Source organism: Bacillus rossius, chromosome 5 (genome assembly GCF_032445375.1).
Source record: "Bacillus rossius redtenbacheri isolate Brsri chromosome 5, Brsri_v3, whole genome shotgun sequence".
Lineage (NCBI taxonomy): Eukaryota > Metazoa > Arthropoda > Insecta > Phasmatodea > Bacillidae > Bacillus > Bacillus rossius.
In genome coordinates this window covers 51,817,222-51,841,064 of record NC_086333.1, presented here as the reverse complement: position 1 = coordinate 51,841,064, position 23,843 = coordinate 51,817,222, and the positions used below count along the sequence as shown (strand labels likewise).

The following is a 23,843-nucleotide window of genomic DNA, read 5'->3' as shown; positions in this document are numbered from 1 at the left end:
TGCCAACATTAACACATAACATCCTCTTCCACTAACAGAATATTACCAAAACCAGAATCACTTATATTACGTACCTATACTAGGACGATACATATAAAGAACTAAATCGGAATTGTCATCAACATCAATTACATTTGAAACAGTTTTGCCACGGAATGAATACAAAAGAAGTATACCATTAATAAAAACAAAAAAAAGAACCTCCACAAAAATATAGTAAAACAAAACTGTTACAGATAATTAATTCTAAAACCTTAATTTTAATGCAAGGGACTAATAGAGATACTCCTTTCAAAGGAAACACTTTTAGAAACTGTGAAAAAATAATAAATTTGTATTTAATGAACAATGGTAAAATTGATAAGAAAAGTTTACAATTTGCATATATACGTATATACACACACACACATATATATATATATATATATACACACACACATATATATATGCATATATATATATAAAATATATACATACACACACACACACAGTGTGTGTCAAAATTCATGGCAATAAACATGTTGCCAGAAACAAGTAGTTAAGCCGCTGTAGCCCCAGAAAGTCAGCGTAGGCAACCCGTTGTAGTGTGTTATGTTGTGGATGTGTGGGCGTTCGAGTAGAGAAATAACCTTTCTAATTGTGGCACAGATTTTAATTTCACTCTGAAATCAATCACAGCTTCGGCTCCTCCATTTTGTCTAGCTTCCCCGTAAACAAGCAGCATGTCCGTGTACTCACTAAACGTGTACTCCATTGAGCTCCACTAAAACGTCGCCCTTTTCAGAACCACAGCGAATTAAATGACACCACGAGTTTGCTTGTACAACAGAACAGTCAACGACAGACCAACAGTGATATCAAAACACACTGCGACACTGCGATGTCACGCTGCGCAGTGCTATGACACGGCACGAACGGAAGAAAAGAGGTGAGGGCGCCACCAACGGAAGTAAAAAGGGGCGGGGGTCAGCATTCGTCATTGTTCATTCCTCTCGAGCGTTGCCCGGCGTCGTAAACACGTAATTCACCACAGCATTGTGTCTCGCACAAAACCCAAAGGGTTGCCTACGCTGACTCTTTCTGGGGCTACAGGGGCTTAACTACACGTTTCCGGCAACATGTTTATTGGCAACAATGGTTGCAAATAATAAGAGCTTTCTACCCTCAAGCGTTGTAACATGAATTTTGATACACCCTGTGTGTGTGTGTATTAGGGCTGTGCGAATGTGAGTTTTTCAATGCAAATCAAATGTGAATCAAATAATTGCAAATATTTGCGAATAGCGAATAATTTGCGAATATTTTCTAATTAAGTTCTAAGTATAAATCTGAATAATTACAGTAAAAATTTGGCATATTATAAATTGTTGTTTAAAATAGTAATTTTCTTTAGCTTTAAATACATTTTTATTGCTCAAGTAACATGTAAATTATGTCTCTTCTAATGTTTTAGTCATAAAACACAATCAGTGGTATAGAAATGTCTTCATCAAAAGCCAAACCTACACCTTGCCATCAAAATTACATAAATGGCAGTGCAAAAAGACCAATTCCTTTACATGTTCTGGATCCAGGCATTGCCTTTTGGAAGTGACAATGTTCCCAGAAGCAGAAAAAACAACGTTCTGAACTTCACTTCTTATTCTGAAAATTAAAAACGGCAAAAAAAGTTTATGAAAGTAAACAGATCTTCGATGTATCAGTTTTATTTTCCGCAAGAAATAGTCAAGCGATTACCAATTGATATATCGAAGAGTTGTTTATTACAACTGCTTACAATTACAACTTTCGTAAGTATGGTCAATATTCCGTTCTCAGTCTTTCGGAATCAAACGTGTTAAGGCCAAATAATTTTTAATGAATTTTGTTTATCGTGTCTTTTTAATTTTATCTTATTATTTACGTAACATTTTCGGTAGTTTAAGAAGCGATTGCGCTGGAGCAATTCTAGCAACACAATTCTCTGGCCATGGGGTGCTCTGCTGGCCATAACCACAAACGGACACGTTTTCTTTTTTGCTGTAGCCATGATGGCAGCTGTGTTTACTTTTCTATAGTTAAAAAAATTTCTCTAGATTTGTATTAGTAAAATTAATAGAATGGTGATCAAAGAGTATGTGTGCATTAGTTTTTAAAGGTTATTATTGAAAGCTGATGCGCTGGCATTGTTTAAAATAGTTTTACACTTTTATATGGCACATGGCTTGCCCAAAAATTGTGCTAAGGACAACTGGATATAATAAATTAATTATGCAACACATCACGTAAAGTTTGTATTTAAATCGTAAGCATTTATGATAATTTTCACGCTACATTGTCTTTAACTGTTCTCAGCATGCCCATTTACCTAACCTAAAATTTGATGTCAGTAAAGGTCTGCTTACAGTTTTTTTTTTCTTCCATTAAGTCTCTCGGGAAAATGATTTCTCAAGGTTTGACATATTATTGTATCACACGTTTTGTCAAACAAAAGTAATATTTTAATACATTCAAAAACTTTTGAATATTTGAAATTTTCAAATACCTAATTTGGTTTTGAATGTGAATCAAATCAAATATTTGATTTGCACGAATATTTGCAATTTCGAATATTTGCACACCCCTAGTGTGTATGTGTATGTGTATATATATATATACACATACACACATATACATACATATATATATATAATAAACCAAACTTGTATGTGACAGTGTAAGAAATAAAAAAAAGTTAATCTTCCTGGAATGTAAAGATAACAGAAAATATTTGGGAGATGAGCTGCTACAAAATATTAAAATTGGTTTGAGTATTACTGACACTGTAACAAATTACCAATTTTAGTAAACAATGTTATGCAAGTATTATTGTTTTGAGAGAATTAATTTCTGTAGTTTCAGTATGGGAAACTAAATGGGATTCTTAATACAAATATTGAAACTTCATTGTACTTCCATTCGCTAAGAAATATACACACCATGATTTCTTTTCCGGGGTGTTTTCAAAACATGTCCATTGTTGCTTGTTGCAGTATCGTCTCCTGAACAATGATCCTTGATCACCACTTGTTCATTTTGTGAAGAGAGGCTATCTAAAGGTTCAGGAGCCTCTTGGTGTGGTTTTTTCATTGTAGCAAGGGCTGACTCTTCTGTGGAAAAACATTTTATCATTACACAAAACAAGATACAATATTTCTTCTGTGAAGTAGCTATTTCTGTGTAACTTGTTTAAAAAATATTTTCAATAATATTGAAAAATATTTAATAAATTTAAAATATTTTATGAAAATGATTGAACAAAACCAAATATATCCTATTTGTAGCACATAATTTTACTGATTCTATTTACATTTACATTAAATAAGTGTCTCAATGATCCACATTTTCACAAACATTTTGCATTTTACTGTGTTTCCACAAGTCACTGTGATTGGATTTGAGGTGGTTGATTAACTTACCCAAATAGCTAAATGTCTTTGTTAAGAAATAATAAATATTCTATAAATTTTTACTTGGCACAGATAATAAATTATATTAAAAAACCCTGCAGTAACCGATAATCCAAGAACTTACATATACCAAATCAAAATTTTAAATTTCCATAAATTTAAAATGCAAGATACACTTACCAAACACATTGCAAGATCTTTTGCCGTATGACTTTATGTATCTATTTGCCTGATCAGCACATGAAATTGTGTATATGGCATTGCTATTTCCAATTGTGATTTGCCCATCTCTTACAGATGGGACTATGAATGAACTGGAAATCTCATTGCCACAATCTTGACGCTGAGTTGACAGCTCTGCAAACAAAGGTTATGTTATGTATACAGTTATTTCAGAAAGGTCTCAGGTATATAACACATTTGGTAATTTTCTTATGTCACTGCTTTTCCAGAAATTAATAATACATTTCTTAAATTACCTTTACCGAAAACTAGTAATGTTCCTGTATTTACCCTGAAAACAGCTTCTTTGGAGGTATTTCTACTTGTTTCTGAGATATTACAGTTTGTAGCTTACAATACCTGCGTATTGATGCAGCCATCACCTTTTTCTTAACATTCTTATAAAAGGAGAATTGCAGGATCTACAAACCAAACATTCACAACATTCCGTTCCGTTGTGCATGTTCGGAATAAATATTACAAATTTGTTAAATTGTGAGAATGGTCATTTAGATGTTAGCTCCATTAAAATTACTTAAAAATATTGTGGATTGTTATAGTTAGGTTTAGTTTTAAAATATTCAACCATTCTTATTATTTCACTCAAGTTCTCCAAAACATACAATCGCAGACCCAGACAGGAAAGCAAAAAATTTTGGCAGTTGCATCAATGCACATATATTGCAATGTAACCTATAAACAGTTATTTCTCAGAAACCAGTAGGAATGTGGAAATACTGTTTTTAGAGTCCTACCTACACGAATGACACAAGTGTTAAAAAAATGAAATATATTATTTTATTTATGGAAAAGCAGTGATGCAAGAACTTTACCACATATTTTCCTAAATACATTTTTGAAAGATCAGTCCTAGGATGAATAAAGTTAGTACTTAAAATCCTTTTAAATTGAAAACACAATCAACTTTTGTCTGTTTGGTAGATTTAGTTCATTTTAAGCTTCATGGTGGCCATGTTACATGTGATGCCTATATTCTGTGATGTTTGTGGAAGGATAGGTATTTAATGATTTATGGGTATCATGTTCTGCACTTATACAAACAATCAAAAAATCTTTGAGCCTATTATTAGGCCCACGTCTTATACAAGGCATGCCTGTAAGCACCAGTAAATACAATGCAAATTGCAGACACTACACAGAAAAATAATTTCATTTACTCTACCTTCAATCAATCTTGGCTCTTGTAGTTTCTTTGCAATTTCTGGTGGATATAGAAACGAGTTTTCAGAGTTCCCCTCTTCACTAAATCCTATTAAAAAAAAAAAACAGTACATGCAATAAAAAATTAATGCACAACATGGGTAATTGTTTACTTTGTTAAGTCATTTAGGTAAATATGTAGTTGGGCGGTATTTTCGAAAAAAAAAATTAAAAATCCGAAAATACCTTTATTAGATGCTCTTTCACTTCCTCTTTTCAAAACAACCGGCGGAGATAAGAAATTTAGAATACTTTAGGAGATATCGAATTTTTAAATTTCATCATATGTAGTTCAGCGGTCTTTGCCAAAAAAAATGTTAAAAATCTGAAAATACCTTCATTATATGCTCTTCAACTTCCTGTTTTCATTAAAAGCGGCGGAGATAAGAAATTCCAAATACTTTAGGAGATATCGAATTTTTAAATTTCATCACAATACTGTGCATTAATGCGGCTTCACCATTGTTTCTTGTTTACGTTTTACGTTTACGAGTATGAATTTTTTTCATTGGAGAATGTCGTCACGTGATAGTTGTGTGATTGGCCAAAATTCAAATGAACCAATAGGTGATTATTTATTCATTTATTGTTCAAAACGATGTGTAATTACTGTCATCCACGCCATTTCATCATTAGTTGTTGTAGTCGTTCTGGGAATTTGTTTATCATTATCGTGTTACATTCTGTGAGTTTTTAACATTCCAAATTGTAATAACAAAAAAAATTTACGTGAGTTGTTACTGTGCATCCTTCGTTACGGGTTTGTTAGGTAAGGTCAGTTACATTATAAATAATTTAAAACTAAAGAATAATTAAAATTAATTCACATTATTTTTAATGTCGGCTTAGTTTGAAAGTATTAATAATGTAACTGACCTGACCTAATCAACCATTTTATTAATTACGCATTGACGATTCACGTATTCACGAACACACGGCAAAATAACAAAAATGGCGTCGCTCGAATGGTTCCACAGGTCTTGTATTGCAAAATTAAAAAATTCGATATCTCCTAAAGTATTTATAATTTCTTATCTCCGCCGCTTTTAATGAAAAGAGGAAGTTGAAGAGCATATAATAAAGGTATTTTCGGATTTTTAAATTTTTTTTCGCAAATACCGCCCAACTACATATTTACCGTCATTTAGTACCTGTCACTACTGAGGCATTGTTGAGGCAAGCTGTTAACAAGCACGGTAGGGATTTATACGGGGTGGCACTCACATTACAAAACAGGTGAACATTGATGCAAATTTCTTGACAGTTTGGAATACGCATCCAAGAATGATTAGAATTTTAAATAAGGAACTGAATAAATAAATTTTCGAACATTCACCTACTTTTTTTTAGGGTGTTCAGTAGGAGGGAAAATATGAGGAAGGATTATAAGGAATGAAGGACAAAAAGGGAAATGAATGATATGGTTGTTAGAACAATAGGAGAATGGAAGTGTTGGAATGGGTCACATCAAAGAGTGTGGCGCAGTTTAGGAAACGGGCCAGAGGGAAATGCTTACAACCGGGCTCATTGCCTAATTGCTTCGAAAGCACTCAATCAACCTATAAAAAAAACTAAAGATATAATAATGAATAATGATCGCAAGTTGAATATAGAAAGGAAAATATACATTGTATTCAGGTTACAATCATATATTAATTGTTATATCATAGGTATGATTATGTTCAAGATATTTCGACGTACTAAATTGTTATAAGAATTTACTTACCTGGAAGATTTACCGACGGTAATGAATACAATTTGAGTTGACTGGAACCCAAATTCTTACACTGTGGTATGAAATGTTTATCACATATCTTGTAGTTGTTGTTCACAATTTCCTTGGGTAAATCATACAATTTAACATTTGCAATTCTCTTTAACCAAACATCGCAAATATTACCGGCTGTAGGAATCCGATGGCGAACACTCGTCTTATCTTCGCATCCCGGAACGCAACAGCTTTTCTTCCGAGTCGTCATAACTATAACAGCCAAATAATACGTAAATCCAAGTTAATTCTCATAATATAAACTGTATTACGACGCCATGATGCTTTGAATTAATGTGTAACAAAAAAAATGGCGGGTAACCGCTACATTTCAAATTAGAACAAGAGACGCCATGACAGTTTATGGGAGATTGTACTTCCCTCTAGCGGACGGGCCCGAAACCTTTTGAAAATCTTGGTGTCAGTCTCGGCAATAGAGTTTCTCCCCCATGGTTATAGTCCTGTTCCTGCCTGCCTCCCTCCCTTCTCACTCATCGTACCAGTTGTGACGATACAGCGCTTCATTATCTTTCGTCTACACAGCAGAGTTAGCTTGCCCTTGTCGTTTCAGATGGTACAGTATGCCACAAAAGTTTCGCTTTTTCAGGTGGAAGAGTATTTAATTTAAGTATTTTCCTGACACATCACCACACATCATTGTAAATAATCATTGTTTCATAAGTAATTACTTAACAGGTACCACAAAATTTTATTAAAATTTATTTATGGGGAAAAAAAAAATTTTTCTTTGGAATTTGTTCCAAAATTGTGGTGCGCGCTATACACGAGGGCGCGCTATACACGAGTAAATACGGTAACAGCATAAGCAAGAAATGAAATAACCTACATACCTTGTGAGACTGAGACATAAGCAAAGCTCCTTAAAATTTTTTACATTGAGCATGCAGCGGCCATAGTGCGTGGTCACTCTCAGCTGAAACCACAAACTGATCCAAAAGATTTTGCAATTTTCTTTATCAGTTGTTTTAGCTGGTTTAGAATTAGCAAAATCTTTCATCTCTGTTCTGTTCTCGTTACACTGAGGATGTTTTGCGAGCTGTTCCCTAAAAAAAAAATCAAGGCATTACACACTCATTATGCTCCTGGTTTATTGATGCTGTAAGTATCAGTAGAAACACACGCGCACAGCTTGGAAACTGAGTTGTTCATGGCTGGCCCGTGTTCGTGTTGTTCAGGAGCCTGCGCGTCTCTCGGCAAGGAGCAGTTCGTGGCCCTGTACCTGGCGGGAGGCATGGTGGCGTCCATGGCCAGCTACGTCTACAAGTGCGTCGCCGCAAAGCCGGGGCTCTCGCTCGGAGCTGTAAGTCCAGCCTACCCGAACGCTTTCGGATTCTCACCAAGTGTTTTCTTTCAGTCAACAAGACTTTGATACATATTACAGTTTTTTTTTATCTTAATATGGTAAAATGTAACAGTGTAAGATAGATTACGTTTTTGAATTGTTGTTGAGTTGTGTTGGACAAGTGATTTTTTTTAAATTGATTCCGAAAAGCTCAGGTGAGCTGGAATATACACTTTACGTATTTTAAAAGCAATTGGGAGGTCATTGTCAGATCATTTCCCTTCGGAGGCAATCTAGGTTAGATTCCCGGTAGTGTTAAACTTTGAATCTTCTCTTCTCTAGTGGCAAACTTGGTGCAGATACAGCGAGCTCATGGATTTTCAATATTCCCCTAACCATTCATTTCTCTGTGCTCCATTTGCATCACATTTGTCCTTACTGTGTGTGTCTCTAATGACCTCAATGTGGACCAAACAAATCATTATTAATGCATTTTGAAAGGGAAATAGGTCCAGTTGTACAGATTATGGTATGATAAGAAACAATTTTATTGATTATTTTTCATAAATTGCCATCGATAGTCACATTTCATAGCAGAGTATTGTCAGTAATATTATTTGGCTGATTTTGGAGTACTTCTAATAGAAGAAAAATTATAATTTTTTTCAAGGAACCGAGTAATATACACACACATGACCACAAACACACACACACACAAACAAAATAATTAAAAAAAGGAAGGAAAAAAATAGCAAACTTTGGTTAACCCGATTGAAAGCAATCTGCTGAATACCAAATTGTGTGAAGCAATAACTATGATAAACTTTTATAAGGCTATATTCAGGCCTTTTTGAGTCTTCGGCTGTGATATGCAAATCTTAATCATGCATAGAATCAGGGGCAAAATTCTGTAGTTTTCCCAGGGGCTGCACACGGAATTACTTCCCATTTTACAATTATGACTATGCAAGCACAAGTAATCCCCTCATTGATTCCGGGAAAAGTAGGGGGGGGGGGGGGGGAGTACCTTAGCATTTTTTTACTGAAATTAAGTACCGTGTTTATCGCATAATCGTCACACATTTTATACTAAAATCAAGTTTGAAAAGTAGGGGTGCTATTTTTATGTGAAAAAAATGTTTTTTTGTTGGGTAAAGTTATTCATTAAAACAAAACCCATTCTTGGAAAGTATGTTTATTTAAAAAGTAGTCTCTTCAAACGCGTGCCAAACAATTGAAATTAATAAGTCTTGCAACAAAAACCTTTTTTCAACTTTAAAAATAAAAACAAAATCTGTGACCCGAATGCGAGCCTGAACTAACGTATAACTATCGTCGTAGTACCCACTTACCACGAAAGAGTGCGGACCATCAAATGTAGTTAACTCGGCACTCGACAGAGAGCGCACGTTGCATGCAATCGGCGAGATACCAATATCTGTGTGTGCTCTATACGGGAAGCAACATAACTAAACATGAATGATGCCAACTAGCGCTGGCTACATTTTTATAAGCGGTACAACGCGGCGACGTAGACGAACAGATAAAAGTTGTAACGTTTAAAAACGTATTTAAAAGAAAATTTACACATCAGACAACTTTGTATTTCCGTTAAATATTAGATTTTTACTTTCAAATACGTCGTTTGTACAAAACTAATACCAACACAAAGCGCTCTGAATCTAATAGCGGGACCAAAAACATCTTGTGACGTGCACACATAAGGGTTTTTGTCCAAATTTTGACGCCCTTGGTGCTACGATTATGTGCGTGCCACGATTATGCTATGAAACAGGGTATTTGTTTCATTTTTCATTTAAGAAAACAGCCTTTCATAACATATTAAACACATGTCTTTTTCAGAATTTTTATGTATTTTGCACCATCTCTGATGTTACTTTGTATCTTCCCATCATAATCCAGAACTCAAGCTACTTGACTACACCTTAAACTAAATATCCAATGCTCCATTATTCTTTAACTTGCCAACAAAAATGACGATAAATATTAAAGAAAATATTTGCGATTATTGAATTTTTAGTCTGATTTACTATAATCATAAATTACATTTGATATTATTCAAGCCATGAAATTTAATTGTTATTGGTGTAAGGTTATGACAAAAACAATTTTCAGACAGGGTTATGAACACTAATTTTGTGATAAACATCGAAGGGCGTGGAGATTACTGCAGAAAGAAGCTTTCATTAAACTCTTGACTGTTGATGATGATATATTGTGAGTTTTGAATATGAACACAAATTATTCATGATATTTATTGTATTTAAGTGTGTATTAGTTAGTTGTATAAAGTGTTTAAAAGGTTAGCTTTGTAATTAAACTCTAATAACAAATTAGAATGAAATATTGTGAAATTTTAGTGGCATGATTTTCTTTTGACATAATTGAGTGTGTTAGGAAGTCAAACTTATCAAAAATGTAGTTTAATGTAAACATTAAATAAATGAGTTTAGGATTTGTACTGTAGTAACTTTATTTTGTAATTCTACGGTTTCATATTTGCTATGGCAATTCACATGTTTAGGGACAATGGTATCACTGAATTTAGTACTATATTTTTAATTTAAATAATTATTAAACAACTAACCAAAACTTAAATGCTTTAGACAAGAAAATAAAATTATATAAATAGGTATATATTTATGTTAATTTAAAAAAAAAATTAAGTCATGTTTAACACACTAAATAATTTATTCCTTGAATACATTATCAATTAAGTTCTTTGACATTATTAATACACCAGGGTTAAAGAGGTCTTGCATGTTGGTTCGTAATCATTGAATGTGATAGGTGTTTCGATAGTGCAAGGTGAACACAGCATGTCTCTGCATGTATTCACAATCAGCGTACTGGAGGAAAAGTTTATGTAATTTTTTGTGAAGTATTCACATGTAGACATTAACAGAATATATTCTATCTATTTATTGTATGTAACATTTACGATTTTTCTTGTAGCTCTAATAATGAGTGGTTTTTTTTTTTAATAGTTATTTTATGCATAAAATTGTAATCCAAAAATTTACTATTAGATTTTCATTTTTTTTTTATTTTTTATTTTATTTTTTTTTTTTTTTTTTTTTTTTTTTTTCAATTTAAATTTATTTCATTCTTAGGCCTGTCTGGACAAAAATGTGAAATATTTGTAGTGTATAAGTGATTGCAATGTATGTTAGACCTTGTAAATACTGCTCACGTGTACATGTCTGTATGTGTACATTGTGGTTTCAGTCTGGCGCCATCATGACCATCCTTGCTTATGTGTGCTCTCGATATCCTGATCTGAAGCTCAGCATCGTGTTTATGCCGTTCTTCACATTCAGCGCAGGAACCGTGAGTACTGAATTGAAGCAAAAACTAGTGGCTTTCTAAATATTTCTTTCTTTTGGAGACTATTTTAACAGCAACACTAATATGAAGTTTATATTGCAATAGAGCAGCTGATTACAACTTTATAGTATTTTGCAGTAATTTTTATTTGGTATTCCAGTCAGAACTATATTGAGGTCCAATAGTTTGGCACAGCTGTGGTCCTGAGTGGGCTGTTTTTAAAGAGTATTTACTGTACCTATGTCGCTATGTGGAAACTAAAGTCAAGCGTGTAACCGTAATCCACAAGTGAATTGTTCCGCAGGCCATTAAGGTGATCATGGGCCTCGACGCGGTTGGTATTCTACTCGGATGGAAGCTCTTCGACCATGCTGCTCATCTCGGAGGTGCTGCGTGCGGACTGTAAGTGCGGAAAACCTACGGCTTGCTGTGCATCTTGCACAACACATTCCTTACTTCATTTCTTTTCAGAGTTTGAGATATGCCAATGTTTTATTTACAGTAGTTAAAACCCTGTGAAGTTCTTCGGGTATCTAGGAACCTACACTTACTAATTAGAAAACTCAGGGGGAACTTCTTAGTGTGTAGCTTTGTTGTGGATTTTTTTCCTTCAGATTTCAGTGAAATGTATGTGAATAATACTGTTAAGAGTATAATGTGGGGGAACTGGGTTCATAAGGGATAGTCCAATTAAGTTGTATTACAGTTTTATTAATTACTAATAATGTCTGGTCACCAATCACTTGCACTTAAAAATGTTTATTTGCTAGTCACTCAATGTCTTGTCAAGTTCCACAGTTCGTACTCCTCACTGGAGCTAGGCTCGACAGTGATTTGCTCCTCACCTCGCGCCTGTCCTCACACACACAGCCTCGCGCGACTCGGCCACACTCTCACGGTCCTGTCTCTCCTTGTCGCGCCACTCTCGAGGAGGTCACACTTCCCTTCACTCACAAAATTCTCCGAAATCTCGAAACTCTCGCAAAGCCCTACGTTGTCGCTTATACACCGTGGCGACTTTCTTCAAAGGATGAGACCGGCTGTGATGGGTCGCGTCATCTTGGGCCGACTTTGTTTTTCTCTAGCACCCATAGAGTAGAGAGTGGCAATAAACATCATCACTTTACCTACTGGTGGACAAATCACAGATGGCGTTGGTAGTTGTGAGTGTCAAAAGTTCTATGATTTTATTTTCACGAGAGTGTGTCTGTCGAGTTTAAGTTCTTTATTTCCGAGTGGATGCAATATGTATCTCTTCTGCATTCTATGATCGTTTTCCGTTAGTTTTTGTGGCATGTTGGTCATATTACCGTTGTCACTGTGGATAAACATATAAAATGCCGAAAGTTGTGAGTGTTTTTGAAAGAGCTAAAGAATATGACGACGAAGGATTTTACGTGTTCAGTAAAGAAAAAGGCATCATGATGTGCAAGTTCTGTAATGTGCAAGTCGACTGAAAAAGAAAAGACACGTGTGAAAAACACTGTAAATTTCGAGCATCGCACAAGGTGAACAAAGATAGGTGTCAAGCAACTGGTTCTGGAACTAAGCATCAAGTTACTCTAGAACCATAATATTTCACGAATGAAAATTATTACATCCAGACATATGCCTACTCAGTCTCCGTCGTCGCACACGTTTCTACGAGATGTAGAAGGCCATAAAATGACAAAAATCACATTATTTTGCCGACCACAAATGCGTCTGGTGACGCCATCGTCGATAGGCCTAACTGCTCTTTGTTTCTTTCTCTGAATCGGCCAAACGCAGTCCAGAAAAATAGAGTCACTTCCATATTAGCCAATCAAATCATAACTTTCAAAATGCTAATTGTTGTATCTGGGCGTCCTAGCCGAGGCGACTGTTTATTTTCGTAGTTGTCATGGCAAGGCACGAAAATAAATGCCAGCCAAGAGTGCCAACATATACATGAACAAATGCAACTGCACACGCAGTTGAGGCGGGGAAAAATGTAAACAAATAAAAAAATAATAATCTGTACTGTTAAATAAGTACAGTGTTTTGGTGGGGACTAGTTTGCAGGAAATATATACATAATAGCTGATTTTCAGAGATAGTCGTAATGGACTTGAGCCACTAACGTTTCTGATCAGTTTTCGATTTTTTTGTATGTAATCTTGAGAATTTTAATTACAAATGCAGCGTGCTAACTTTTAGATGTACATGTTGTACTTTAAAACATTGTTTATGATAAATTTTGACCAAATAAAACAATTCCATCAAACATATATATGTGTATAAAAATTTAATGACGAAATAGTTATTTTTTCTAACTAAGCAATTTTTTTTTCACCGAAATAACTCTTTTTATTCACCGAAATGGGCCTTTTTTATTTACCATTTTTCATTGGCCCTAGGCATGTCTTAACATCAATGGATGGCACGTGACGTCAGTGACCGTGCAACAATACTTTTATCTTTTGTAATCATAAATATTTGAGTCTGACAAGAGCTGAACTAGAACTTAATTTTAAGTCACTTAAGGTATGATATTTAAATATAACTAGGTGTACTAGAAAAATGCCTGAGTGTTTTTTTTTTTTTTAAATACTGTACTTATTTGTGCAAAATATTTAAGGAAAACAGTACATATATTTGTTGATAAATGTTACTAGTGATGGTCCGGTACTGAAATAACCTTATTCCGTACAGACTCTGATAATTAATCATTTACTGATCCAATACCCTATATAAAAGGTAATTTTTTTATGGTTTTAAAAAATTTATGTTGGTAAGTGCATTGAAAATAATAGTGTCAGCAAATTTATCTAATTTTAACTTTATGATGTTTCCATTAAAGCTCTCTAACTGAAAATTTTATTAGACCTCATATGTCTGATAAATAGCAACTGCAGACAAGAGTTTACCAGTAGTATCTATGATCATTTCTCGCCATACTTTACTGTTTACATAAAAATTGGACATAATGGAACAGATAAATCTAGGTAATAATTCATCAAAACACTATGTTTAGTATATTTTGATCATCATCATGCTCAGTACTTATTATTACAAATAAAATTTATAAGCACAATGAACGTAATAAAACCTTCTACATATGCCCTTGGTAAACATAATAACAAAAAATGCAAGTCTTTCATAACTCGCCAGTGATTTGTAAACATTAACCATTGTAACAAGCAAATACATGTGTTCTCATGTTGTTCATGTTGCAAATAAACTTATGTGAAACTTATATGATATATAATGTAGAATTTTTTAAAATAATGCTGAGCATGATAAATATACTGATAGATAAAATATTCACTTTTCAAGTACCAAAATTTCTGGGCTCGAATCACGCATGTACTTTTGCGTCCGCCACTACAATTTTCTGCCTGAATTGTAATTATTACTTGCAGCATGAAGTGTAAGGAAATTTTAAACTATTAGAAACAGTAGTTCCGATAAAAGTGAAAAAGACTTCAAAAATCCCTAACCCTGGGTTTGTACCAGATTTTTGACAAGGGATTTTATTAAAAACTGCCTATCTTGTTAAAATTCATTAATAGATAATACAATAAAGTTTCCCTTTGTCTTTGTAAACTATCCACCACAGATGGCACAGCATGTGGTTGTTACACATTTTGTTCTTGACTTCTGTCACATTAATGAAATTACTCCCAGCCAGGGGCGTAGGGAAGGGGGGGGATCATAGGGATCCATCCCCCCCCCCCGAAATGTGTGGAAGGTTTTTTTTACCTGAGTTGAGTTTGTAATTAGTGTTATTTTAATATTCAAAATCAATAATGTTTACAGCAGAACAATATTCAATGTTATATTATGAAAACTGCTAAAATAGCACCATTTTGCACGTAAAAATCCAAATTTTTCCGGGGGAGGACCCCCGGGCCCCCCCGCTTCACAAGGGGGGTGGGTGAATAGCCAAATGTTTAATACCCCCCCAAAATAAAATCCTGGCTACGCCCCTGCTCCCAGCAAATACCTTATAACAAGAGCTAAGATGTTACACATCAAAAACATGCTTTTGATACATCCATTATTCAGTTGCAGTGAGGTCTGAACTTTCGAATATTTACCTGCATGATTCATGTTCTGGTACAGAAAAAAACTTCATTGCAATTAGTGCTGGCTGCTGGATCACTTTTTTTTTTGAGGGGGAGGGGGTGGGAAATTACCTCTTCCTATTATCCAATTTTATTTTGGTAGTATACATGTCGTATGTATGTACCAATATTGTTAAAAAATTGTTTACAAAGAAAGCACTGCACGTAAACCTTTGTCACTAGATGCATGTGTCTGAAAACACGCCATTTTCAGCAGTTTTAAAATCAAAACTATTAATGGTAGTGTAAGAAAATTTGCAGGCATGATTGTAATTAATCATTTTTCCCAGCATTTGAAACATGCATTAATTAATCAAAACTATTTCACTAATTTTGCAAACCTGTAGCAGAATGAATCGCATCCACAATTGTAAATACAACTGTTTGACATATTAAACATGCAAGAACAATTATTTGTTTGTTTCATATCTCATACGGTGTAAAAAAAAATTGACTACAAATGTGGACTACATCAACAAGAAAATGGGAACAGGAATTAAAAAAACAATGTTTAAATGGATAATTGCAATTGATCCACTACAATGTTCATTCAGTAGTATCTTGCTTGATACATTTATCTGACACTGTAGATGTTGCAGGTTGCAGGTTGCAACTTTAAAAGCAAGTTAAAAATAAAGTAAACATAAAATTGCTGATTCATTTGTAACATCACTGTAAACGTTTTTGTAATATTCGAGTGGGTACATGGTTACTGTAACTAACTATAATAAATATAAGCTTATTTTGTTGTATTTTGCAAAATAGGCTTTTGTTTCAAGTACAGCGTTATCCTATTTATGGTTCGTGAAAATTGCCTGCATCTTTGAATTTATAATTATTTTTGCCTACACAGAAATAAATTCTTTGTAAACATCTGGACATTATTGAGATTTTGTAACCTCAGTTCCCAATCATATTCTGTTTCCCACCGTCCAAAATTTTTCTGTAACAAAATTCTCTATCTAGCCTATCTCTAATTGCAAAGAGTATGTGACAATTGAAATACATGTGTTAACACTTGATTGAGACCTATTGTACTACTTATGTATAGTGGTAAGTTTTTTTACACTTTAAGCTATTAATCAAATAGATTAATTTTGCACGATTGTGTATTTATTCATAAAAGCATGCCACTGTAAACCATACGGTCATGAACGAAAACTTTGGTGATGTGAACTCGAAAATTAAATTGTTTCATCTATCTCCCCTCTAAACTATAACCAATGAAAAGTTTTAAATGAGCTATTACAAAAATAAACAGTGGATTTTATTTTAACGATTGTGAAGAACTGCAAGACTAGATGTATTTATTGTTTTCACAAGGTGAGATTATTAAGTTCTAGTTAATACATAAAAATGTAGGCATCTCTGACATTTGATTTAGTATGGTGTATATTTGTTTCTTATCATTACCATCATATATAATAATTTTTTTTTTTTACATTTCCCTCTTTTTTTTTAATCCTGGTCTCTTGAAATATGTAAAAATGAAGTTCTACTGTAATTTTATTTGGATCATTATCTAGTTACGCTTGAAAATAAAATTCTTAACATAACCGTACAAACCATGTTTTTACAATAAATACATTAATGTGATAATGTAAGGTTTATAAAGTTTGTAAGTTATAACATTATTTGATATTTACGTCTTAGCTTAAGACATCTTTGATTGTTTGCCGAGTACAGCACGTGTTTTGTCTATGCAAGGTTAAAAGGCCAAATTTGCTAGAAATTCAAGGTAGCAGTACCTAACTGAGGGTAATGAACATACTTTTTAAAATTATGTAAGCTCTATATAATGTTAAATTGTGTACAGAAAAAGAAAACATAATGCAATTATAAGTTAGAAATCAACCTTTTTTCCTGAGTAGGTATATTATTCTTTTGAACATCATCAGAAAAAATTACAGAATCCGAATTGGATTCGAAGAATTGTCCCTTTATTATTTTAAGAAATTTAAGAATCAGAAACTGTATATTTTAGGAATCGGCCCTGCTTTATAATCAGCAGTTATTTTTTGTCCAGACAAAATTTTAGAGATAAACTGATTATTTTGTGTGTTTTTTTCACAGTGGCTATTACTACTGGGGTGACAAGTATGTTTGGCAGAAGAGGGAAGTGATACTGCGCTGGTGGCACAATATACGCGGCAGTGGCAGCCACTAACTGTGGCATGTGAAGCGAAGAGCTGTCTGTATGGTTATTGGTATGAAAACTTGGTCAGTAATAAGCTCCTGTTGTATAATGAATGATGCCTTGTTAAATTATTGCTCTCGGGCAGATTTTCAGAAAACTGTCTTTTGGTATGATAAAAAAAAATTTCATAAAAAGTGGTTGTAATTGCTTCTCATTTAATCCTAACCTGTATGGTTATAGTGAAAATGAGTATGAAGATTTGATAGTGTGCAGTTGTCTGCCTGTCAAGTAAATTATACAGGAATTGGTCTCACAAACTGTCCAGCAAAACTTAATTTTTCCCTGTAATTTCTAATTATTTATTAACCAAAGCATGTAATATTTCCATAGAAATAAACCTGTTTAAATTTTTAGGCTACTTCATAAAACTGTTTGCACAGGCACCTAGTCTCCCATACCAAAAAACACAACTTCGCTAATAAATCCTTAGCACACCAGCATTGCAACAATGACAACCCAAAGTAATGATATGTGTGACAATTCCAGGTTAATGCTAATGCTGAAAGCCCCAATTAATTTAAATAAAAAAATTATGGTTTATGATAAGTCACATCATGACTGTGTGCTAGGCATACTGTGAAGTGTCAATCAACACCCATAAAGTAGTGAGAAAGAGAGGAAACACTTTGAACTAGATGATAACTGAAATGATTAAAATAAAATCCCCTTCAGCACAGCATAGGTAGATTTCAAATACCCAGTTCTTGGAAATGTTCTGAAAACTTCTATAAATATCTGGAACATTTAAAGAACTTTATGTACATAACACTTATATGTTCTCCAATATTCCCAAATGATTTATTAAACATTTCCTCATATTCCATGCAGCCAAATGAATTTGTTATTATGTCTACTAAGGTAGTTAAGAGTTTTTTTTACCTTCAAACACTATTTTTTCATTCATTGCACAAATACTTTGTTTGCATAAAGGTTTAAGATCATATTAAGATGGTTTAAATGAATTCAAAATAATCAGATAAAGTGTTTTGAATTTTAACTCCTGTGTATACCATAATAGTATCTCTTATCAAAAATTGTTTCAACCAAGGGTTTTAGATTAGGATTTGTCACTAAGAAAGTTATAATTCTTGTTATTTACACCCCTTGCAGTAATGGTTAGTTACATAAAAATTTACTTTAGACAAAAATTTTAGACAAAGTTAGAAATATAAAAATAAGAACGGATTTGATCTTGTACATCATATAGAAGTTTTACTTACTTATTCCCAACACTTGGTTTTTTCAACCCCTGATTGTAATGTTTCTTATCAAAAATCGTTTGAGAACAAAGTTTTGGATAATTTTTAGAAGATTTACCATACTTATAATCTTTTAGTTTACCTAATAAGGAAGTTATAATTATTTTTTGTCCTTTAACCTATGTTTTTTACATCCTTTACAACAGTGGTTGGTGATATAATAATTATTTTAAACAAAAGTTGTAGGTAATATTTTAAGGTTTTACAGTAAATAAGAATTCATTTAAAAGTGTACATGGTATAGAAATTATGAGTTTTTTTATATTTCAAGATTTCAACCCCTTACAACAATAGTTTGACTTATCAAAAATTAAGACAAAAGCAAGGTCAGAGTTGACACATTTATCACTGGCCGGAAGTTTTTTATTTTTTCATCACTCCCACCACCTTCTCCAAAAGTTGTGTTTGCTTTCATATGCCATTATTATCTAAACTGTATATACCCAGGTGTGTCAATCAGTGCGGATTAACGAATTCGGTCAACACAGGAGTGCAGATATTAACATTTTGCACTGTGGTGTTATGGCTTTGAACAGTCTGTCCTTGGTGGAAAAACTGAAAGGTCGTGAAAACTAAACAAACTTGGAAATTTTATATAAAAGCTTTTTTAAGTTTAGAAGACCAATGGGATGTCATCCAAGGAAACATCAAGGTAGATGAAGCGAAAGAGAAAGATTGCAAGGCATTAGCCAAGATTTTATTACTGGTAGAAAAGGATTTAATCCACCACATTGAAAAATGTGAAACATCAAAGCAAGCATGGGAGAACATCCAAACGCTATTAGAATATTCTGACCTCACTCAGAAAGTTGGCTTGTTGAATCAGTTAATCTTAACTTGCTTAGATACTGCAAATCAGTTAAGAGTAGCAACCTGTTTAGAAAGTCTTGGTTTACAACATGAATGCAAGCTATCCATTGTATATTGTGATGACAAAGGGGCAATAAATCTAGCTAAAAACAATGAAACCAGCCAAAGATCCAAATATATAGCTATCAGGCATCATTTTGTTAGGGAGCATGTCAAAGATAACTATTGATGTTATTAATTTATAAACAGATGACATATCAGACATTTTGACAAAGCCGCTCGCAAGGAAAAAACATAACCACTTCATCAATTAAAGATGTCTTGTGTTTACTATCAAAGTTAGTTGTTATTTGCTTGTTTCTATAGTGTTAATTTCAATATCATGAATTAAAAGGTTTTTTTTGTACATACCATGTTTTATTGCATAATTGTCTCACATTTTATACTAAAATCAAGTTTAAAAAATAGGGGTGTGACTTTTATGCAAGGAAAAAAAAATTTGTTTGGTAAAGTTATTCATAAACATAAAACCCATTCATGGAAAGTACGTTTACTGTATTTAAAAGTGGAGTATACAAGAGCATGCCGAATAATTTAAATTAATAAGACATGAACAAAAACCTTTCTTCAACTTTAAATGGAAAAACAACATGTGAATGCGAGTGTGAACTAACACATAACTATCGTCGTAGTACACACTTCCCACAAAAGAGTGCGAGCCATCACATGTACCGTATTTACCCGATTGCAAGACGACTCGAATGCAAGACGAGGTCAACTTTTTAATCTTTATAAACCAGAAAATAGTATATAACAAGCTATAAATAAACATTTTACATAACATGAAAAAGATAATTTTCTGTACTTACATTGTTTTATGTTTTGAAAGATCCACTTAATAAAATTATTTACATACATTACAAAGTCTTGAACATATTAACTTAGTCTGAGTCACTTTCAGATTCATCTGTTTCACTACTGGCATCAGGTTTACTTCCTTCAAGATTTTCCCATAAGATATCATCTTGAGATCCATCAAGATTGTTGCTATTTCTCGGGCCTTCATTTTGATGATTTCAGTGGTTATTGCAACCCCCTCGTTGCATTTCTCACGAACAAATTAGACTACAGTTTTCTCAATGTCACAGAAACGACCTTTTTTGGGTCCACTGAAAGCTTTACGAGTAGAGTTGGCATTTCTCAACTTCTCTTTCAAACCCCGCCACCGTCGCACGTTTGCTTCCGATATGCCAAAACGTCTTGATGCAGCACTGTTGTTGTTTTCTTCTGCATATTTTACCACAATGAGCTTAAAATTTGCATCGTGATATGTTCGAGAGCCTTTCTTTATAAAAGAACTTGATGTTCCTCGCCTTTCAACACTATCCATTTTAGGTTCCCGCAATTTACCGCATTTGTTTATTAACGAAAATAAACAATTTTGTTTACATAGAATAACATTGTTAAAATGTATACAACACTTTGGGTTACTAAAATTGTTACAGCGCTCGCAACAGTGGAGATATCATGTACTACAAAATTCAGCATGAGAAATGACCTGGTTTACCAACTCCCAAGTCTAGGTTTCACGTCTTCTTTCGTGCATACTTTATCTATGGCGTGAGCGCAAATAAACAAAGCATGGCGACTAGTACCGGAGATGTTTTTTATAATCTTTTTGCGTACAAATTAGCTTGAAATTGTACTGTATTTTTCATTAAATGATTATAATGTTAATAGTTATTTATTGCCTGTGCCCATAAAAGTAATTTCACATTGTATTAGCCTAAAAATGTGGGACAAACTACCTTCAAAAATCAAGATTTTAAAATGCAAGACGAATGTGAAATTTTTAACCGTTGCCGGGAGAAAAAATAATAGTCTTGCATTCAGGTAAATACGGTAGTTAACTCGGCACTCAACAGAGCGCGCGTTGCATGCAATCGGCGAGAGATCAATATTCAACTACGTGTGCGCGCTCTATACGGCAAGCAACTTAACCAAACATGAAAGATGCCAACTAGCAATGGCTACATTTTTATAAGCGGTACATCGCGGCGACGCAGACAAACAGATAAAGGTTATAACGTTTAAAAACATCTTTAAAAGAAAATTTACACATCAGACAACTTCGTATTTCTGTTAATTAAATAAGTAAGACTTAATTTCCGAATAAATATTAGATTTATACTTTAAAATACATTGTTTTATATGGAAAAGATACCTACAGAAAGCGCTAGGAATCTAATAGCGGGACCAAAAATGTTGTGCGATGTTATCACGAGAAGTTTTTTTATCCAAAATTTGACGCCCTAAAATATAGGTGCGACAATTATGCGATAAAAGAGGGTACTTCCAAACAATTTAAGAGTGAGTGTTGGTTTGTAAATTAAATCGGTCATTGTCAAAATGCACTAAGTCCATATTTTACCAAAAATGTTTTTTAATGGTAATGAAGATTTTCGGGTACGCCGGATTGATTAATGTTGAAAGGAACTTAGTCCCTACTTTCCATACGTATAAAACAGGCATATGCGTTATTGCAGGCTCTGTTAAAAAGAACTAAGTCCATGGACTTAGTTCCTTTTAATGCTGATTATTGATTTGTGGAGTTAGTTCCTTTTATTGATGACAGGCTTGTATATTGCAGCACATTTCAATCTTGCAGTGCTATATGACGCATTAGTTACATTTTCTCTGTTAGATGGCTCTGCCTGTCTAGTTGATATTTCAAGTTTTATTGGACATCAAAAGATTTTATATCTTCCACCTTCTTTGTCTATGGATGTATTGTTTATGTTTGGTATTGTTGTGATGTTGAATGTTTGATGATGGAGAAAAAAGGAAAGAGGAGTATTAATAATACAGATTATAAGAGAAATAAAGTCAAAAGTGCTCGTATAAGCGGAGAAGAATACGTCTGTCATGGAAAAAAGGTTGTTGAAGCAAAGAAAACTGGAGATGATTGCAGGTATGTTTATTGATGTGACATGCAAATTTATTCGAAAATGTTTTTATTAAAAATGTTTCTAAATAGTTTTTTTGTTAAACACTTGACTAATAATAACTATTGATAAGCTAACATATAAGTAAAAACTAATTCTTAATAGATTATTTTATAGGTTATAAGCCATATAAAATCAAACTTAAAAGTTATATGATGATGCTTATGAATATGTAAAGTAGCTGAAAGCACACATAGTTGAAGGGATGTGTTTTGTGTTTTGTCAGCTGCAGGCTCCAATGCTTCCAGAAAATAAAAGAAGAAAATCGTATCACTATCCTTTCATCATTCTTGGATCTTGAAAACAAAAACTACCAAGACCTTCATCTACAGTGACTTATAGAGTCAAAACCTATTCAGCGTCGGAGACCAAGGATTGTAAGTGATGAAGGAGGGACGAGGAAGCAAAGGAATGGGAGTTTTAAGTTTCATGTCATGAATGGAGATACAAGAGTAATGGTATGTAGAAAGGCTTTCTTAAGTTTGCATGCTGTGTGTCAGAAGAGAGTATTTATGTTAGCAGCACTGCTGCTGAAAGGAGAGACTCCTAAAGATAGGCGTGGTTTGAATCCCAATCCCAAAAAAATGTCAGACACAGTAAGAAATAACATCCAGCAACATATTGAGTCATTCCCAGTAAAAACTACTCATTACTCAGGCAAAGAGGTGAAGTATCTTGATGGAAAGTTAGATGTAAAGCAAATGCATGCCCTTTACGAAGATAAATACCAAAACACAAAGGTGTCTTACAAATATTACTTAAAATATTATAATGAGAATTTTCGGTATCGCTTTGGAAGACCACAAATTGATGTGTGCAGCACGTGCGAAGAACTGACAACAAAACTGAAAAGTCTTCATCTTGCGTAAATCGTAAAACGTGCCGCTGAATCAGAGTTAGTTGTTCATAAATGCAGAAGCCAAAAATTTTACAAGTCTTTAAAACAAACTGAACTGCTATGCAAGGAAAATCCCCATGTGGCAGGAATAGTTTATGACTTTGTGCAGAATCTACCCTTACCTCACATACCAGTCCAAGAAATATTTTACCTACGTCAGTTATGGGTAAACTGCTTTTGTGTACACAATTTAAAATCCCACCATTCGTGTTTGTATGTATATCATTAGGGCGTTGCCAAGAAAGGTGCCAATGAAGTATGTTCATTTTTATTGGACTACATAACTCACTGTGTGT

At 33.6% G+C, this 23,843-nt stretch overlaps 1 protein-coding gene across 1 annotated transcript in view; it reads left to right on the top strand.

Annotated features, from left to right (window-relative positions):
• Positions 1–17,709, top strand: part of LOC134531790 (presenilins-associated rhomboid-like protein, mitochondrial) — a 50,086-nt gene extending 32,377 nt beyond the window's left edge. The window contains exons 6-9 of the mRNA XM_063367718.1: positions 7,836–7,960; positions 11,192–11,293; positions 11,595–11,692; positions 17,452–17,709. Of these exons, the coding sequence (XP_063223788.1) occupies positions 7,836–7,960; positions 11,192–11,293; positions 11,595–11,692; positions 17,452–17,545 (419 nt within the window). The 3' untranslated portion in view covers positions 17,546–17,709. The remainder of the gene's footprint in view (positions 1–7,835; positions 7,961–11,191; positions 11,294–11,594; positions 11,693–17,451) is intronic.
• Positions 17,710–23,843: the final 6,134 nt, after the last annotated feature.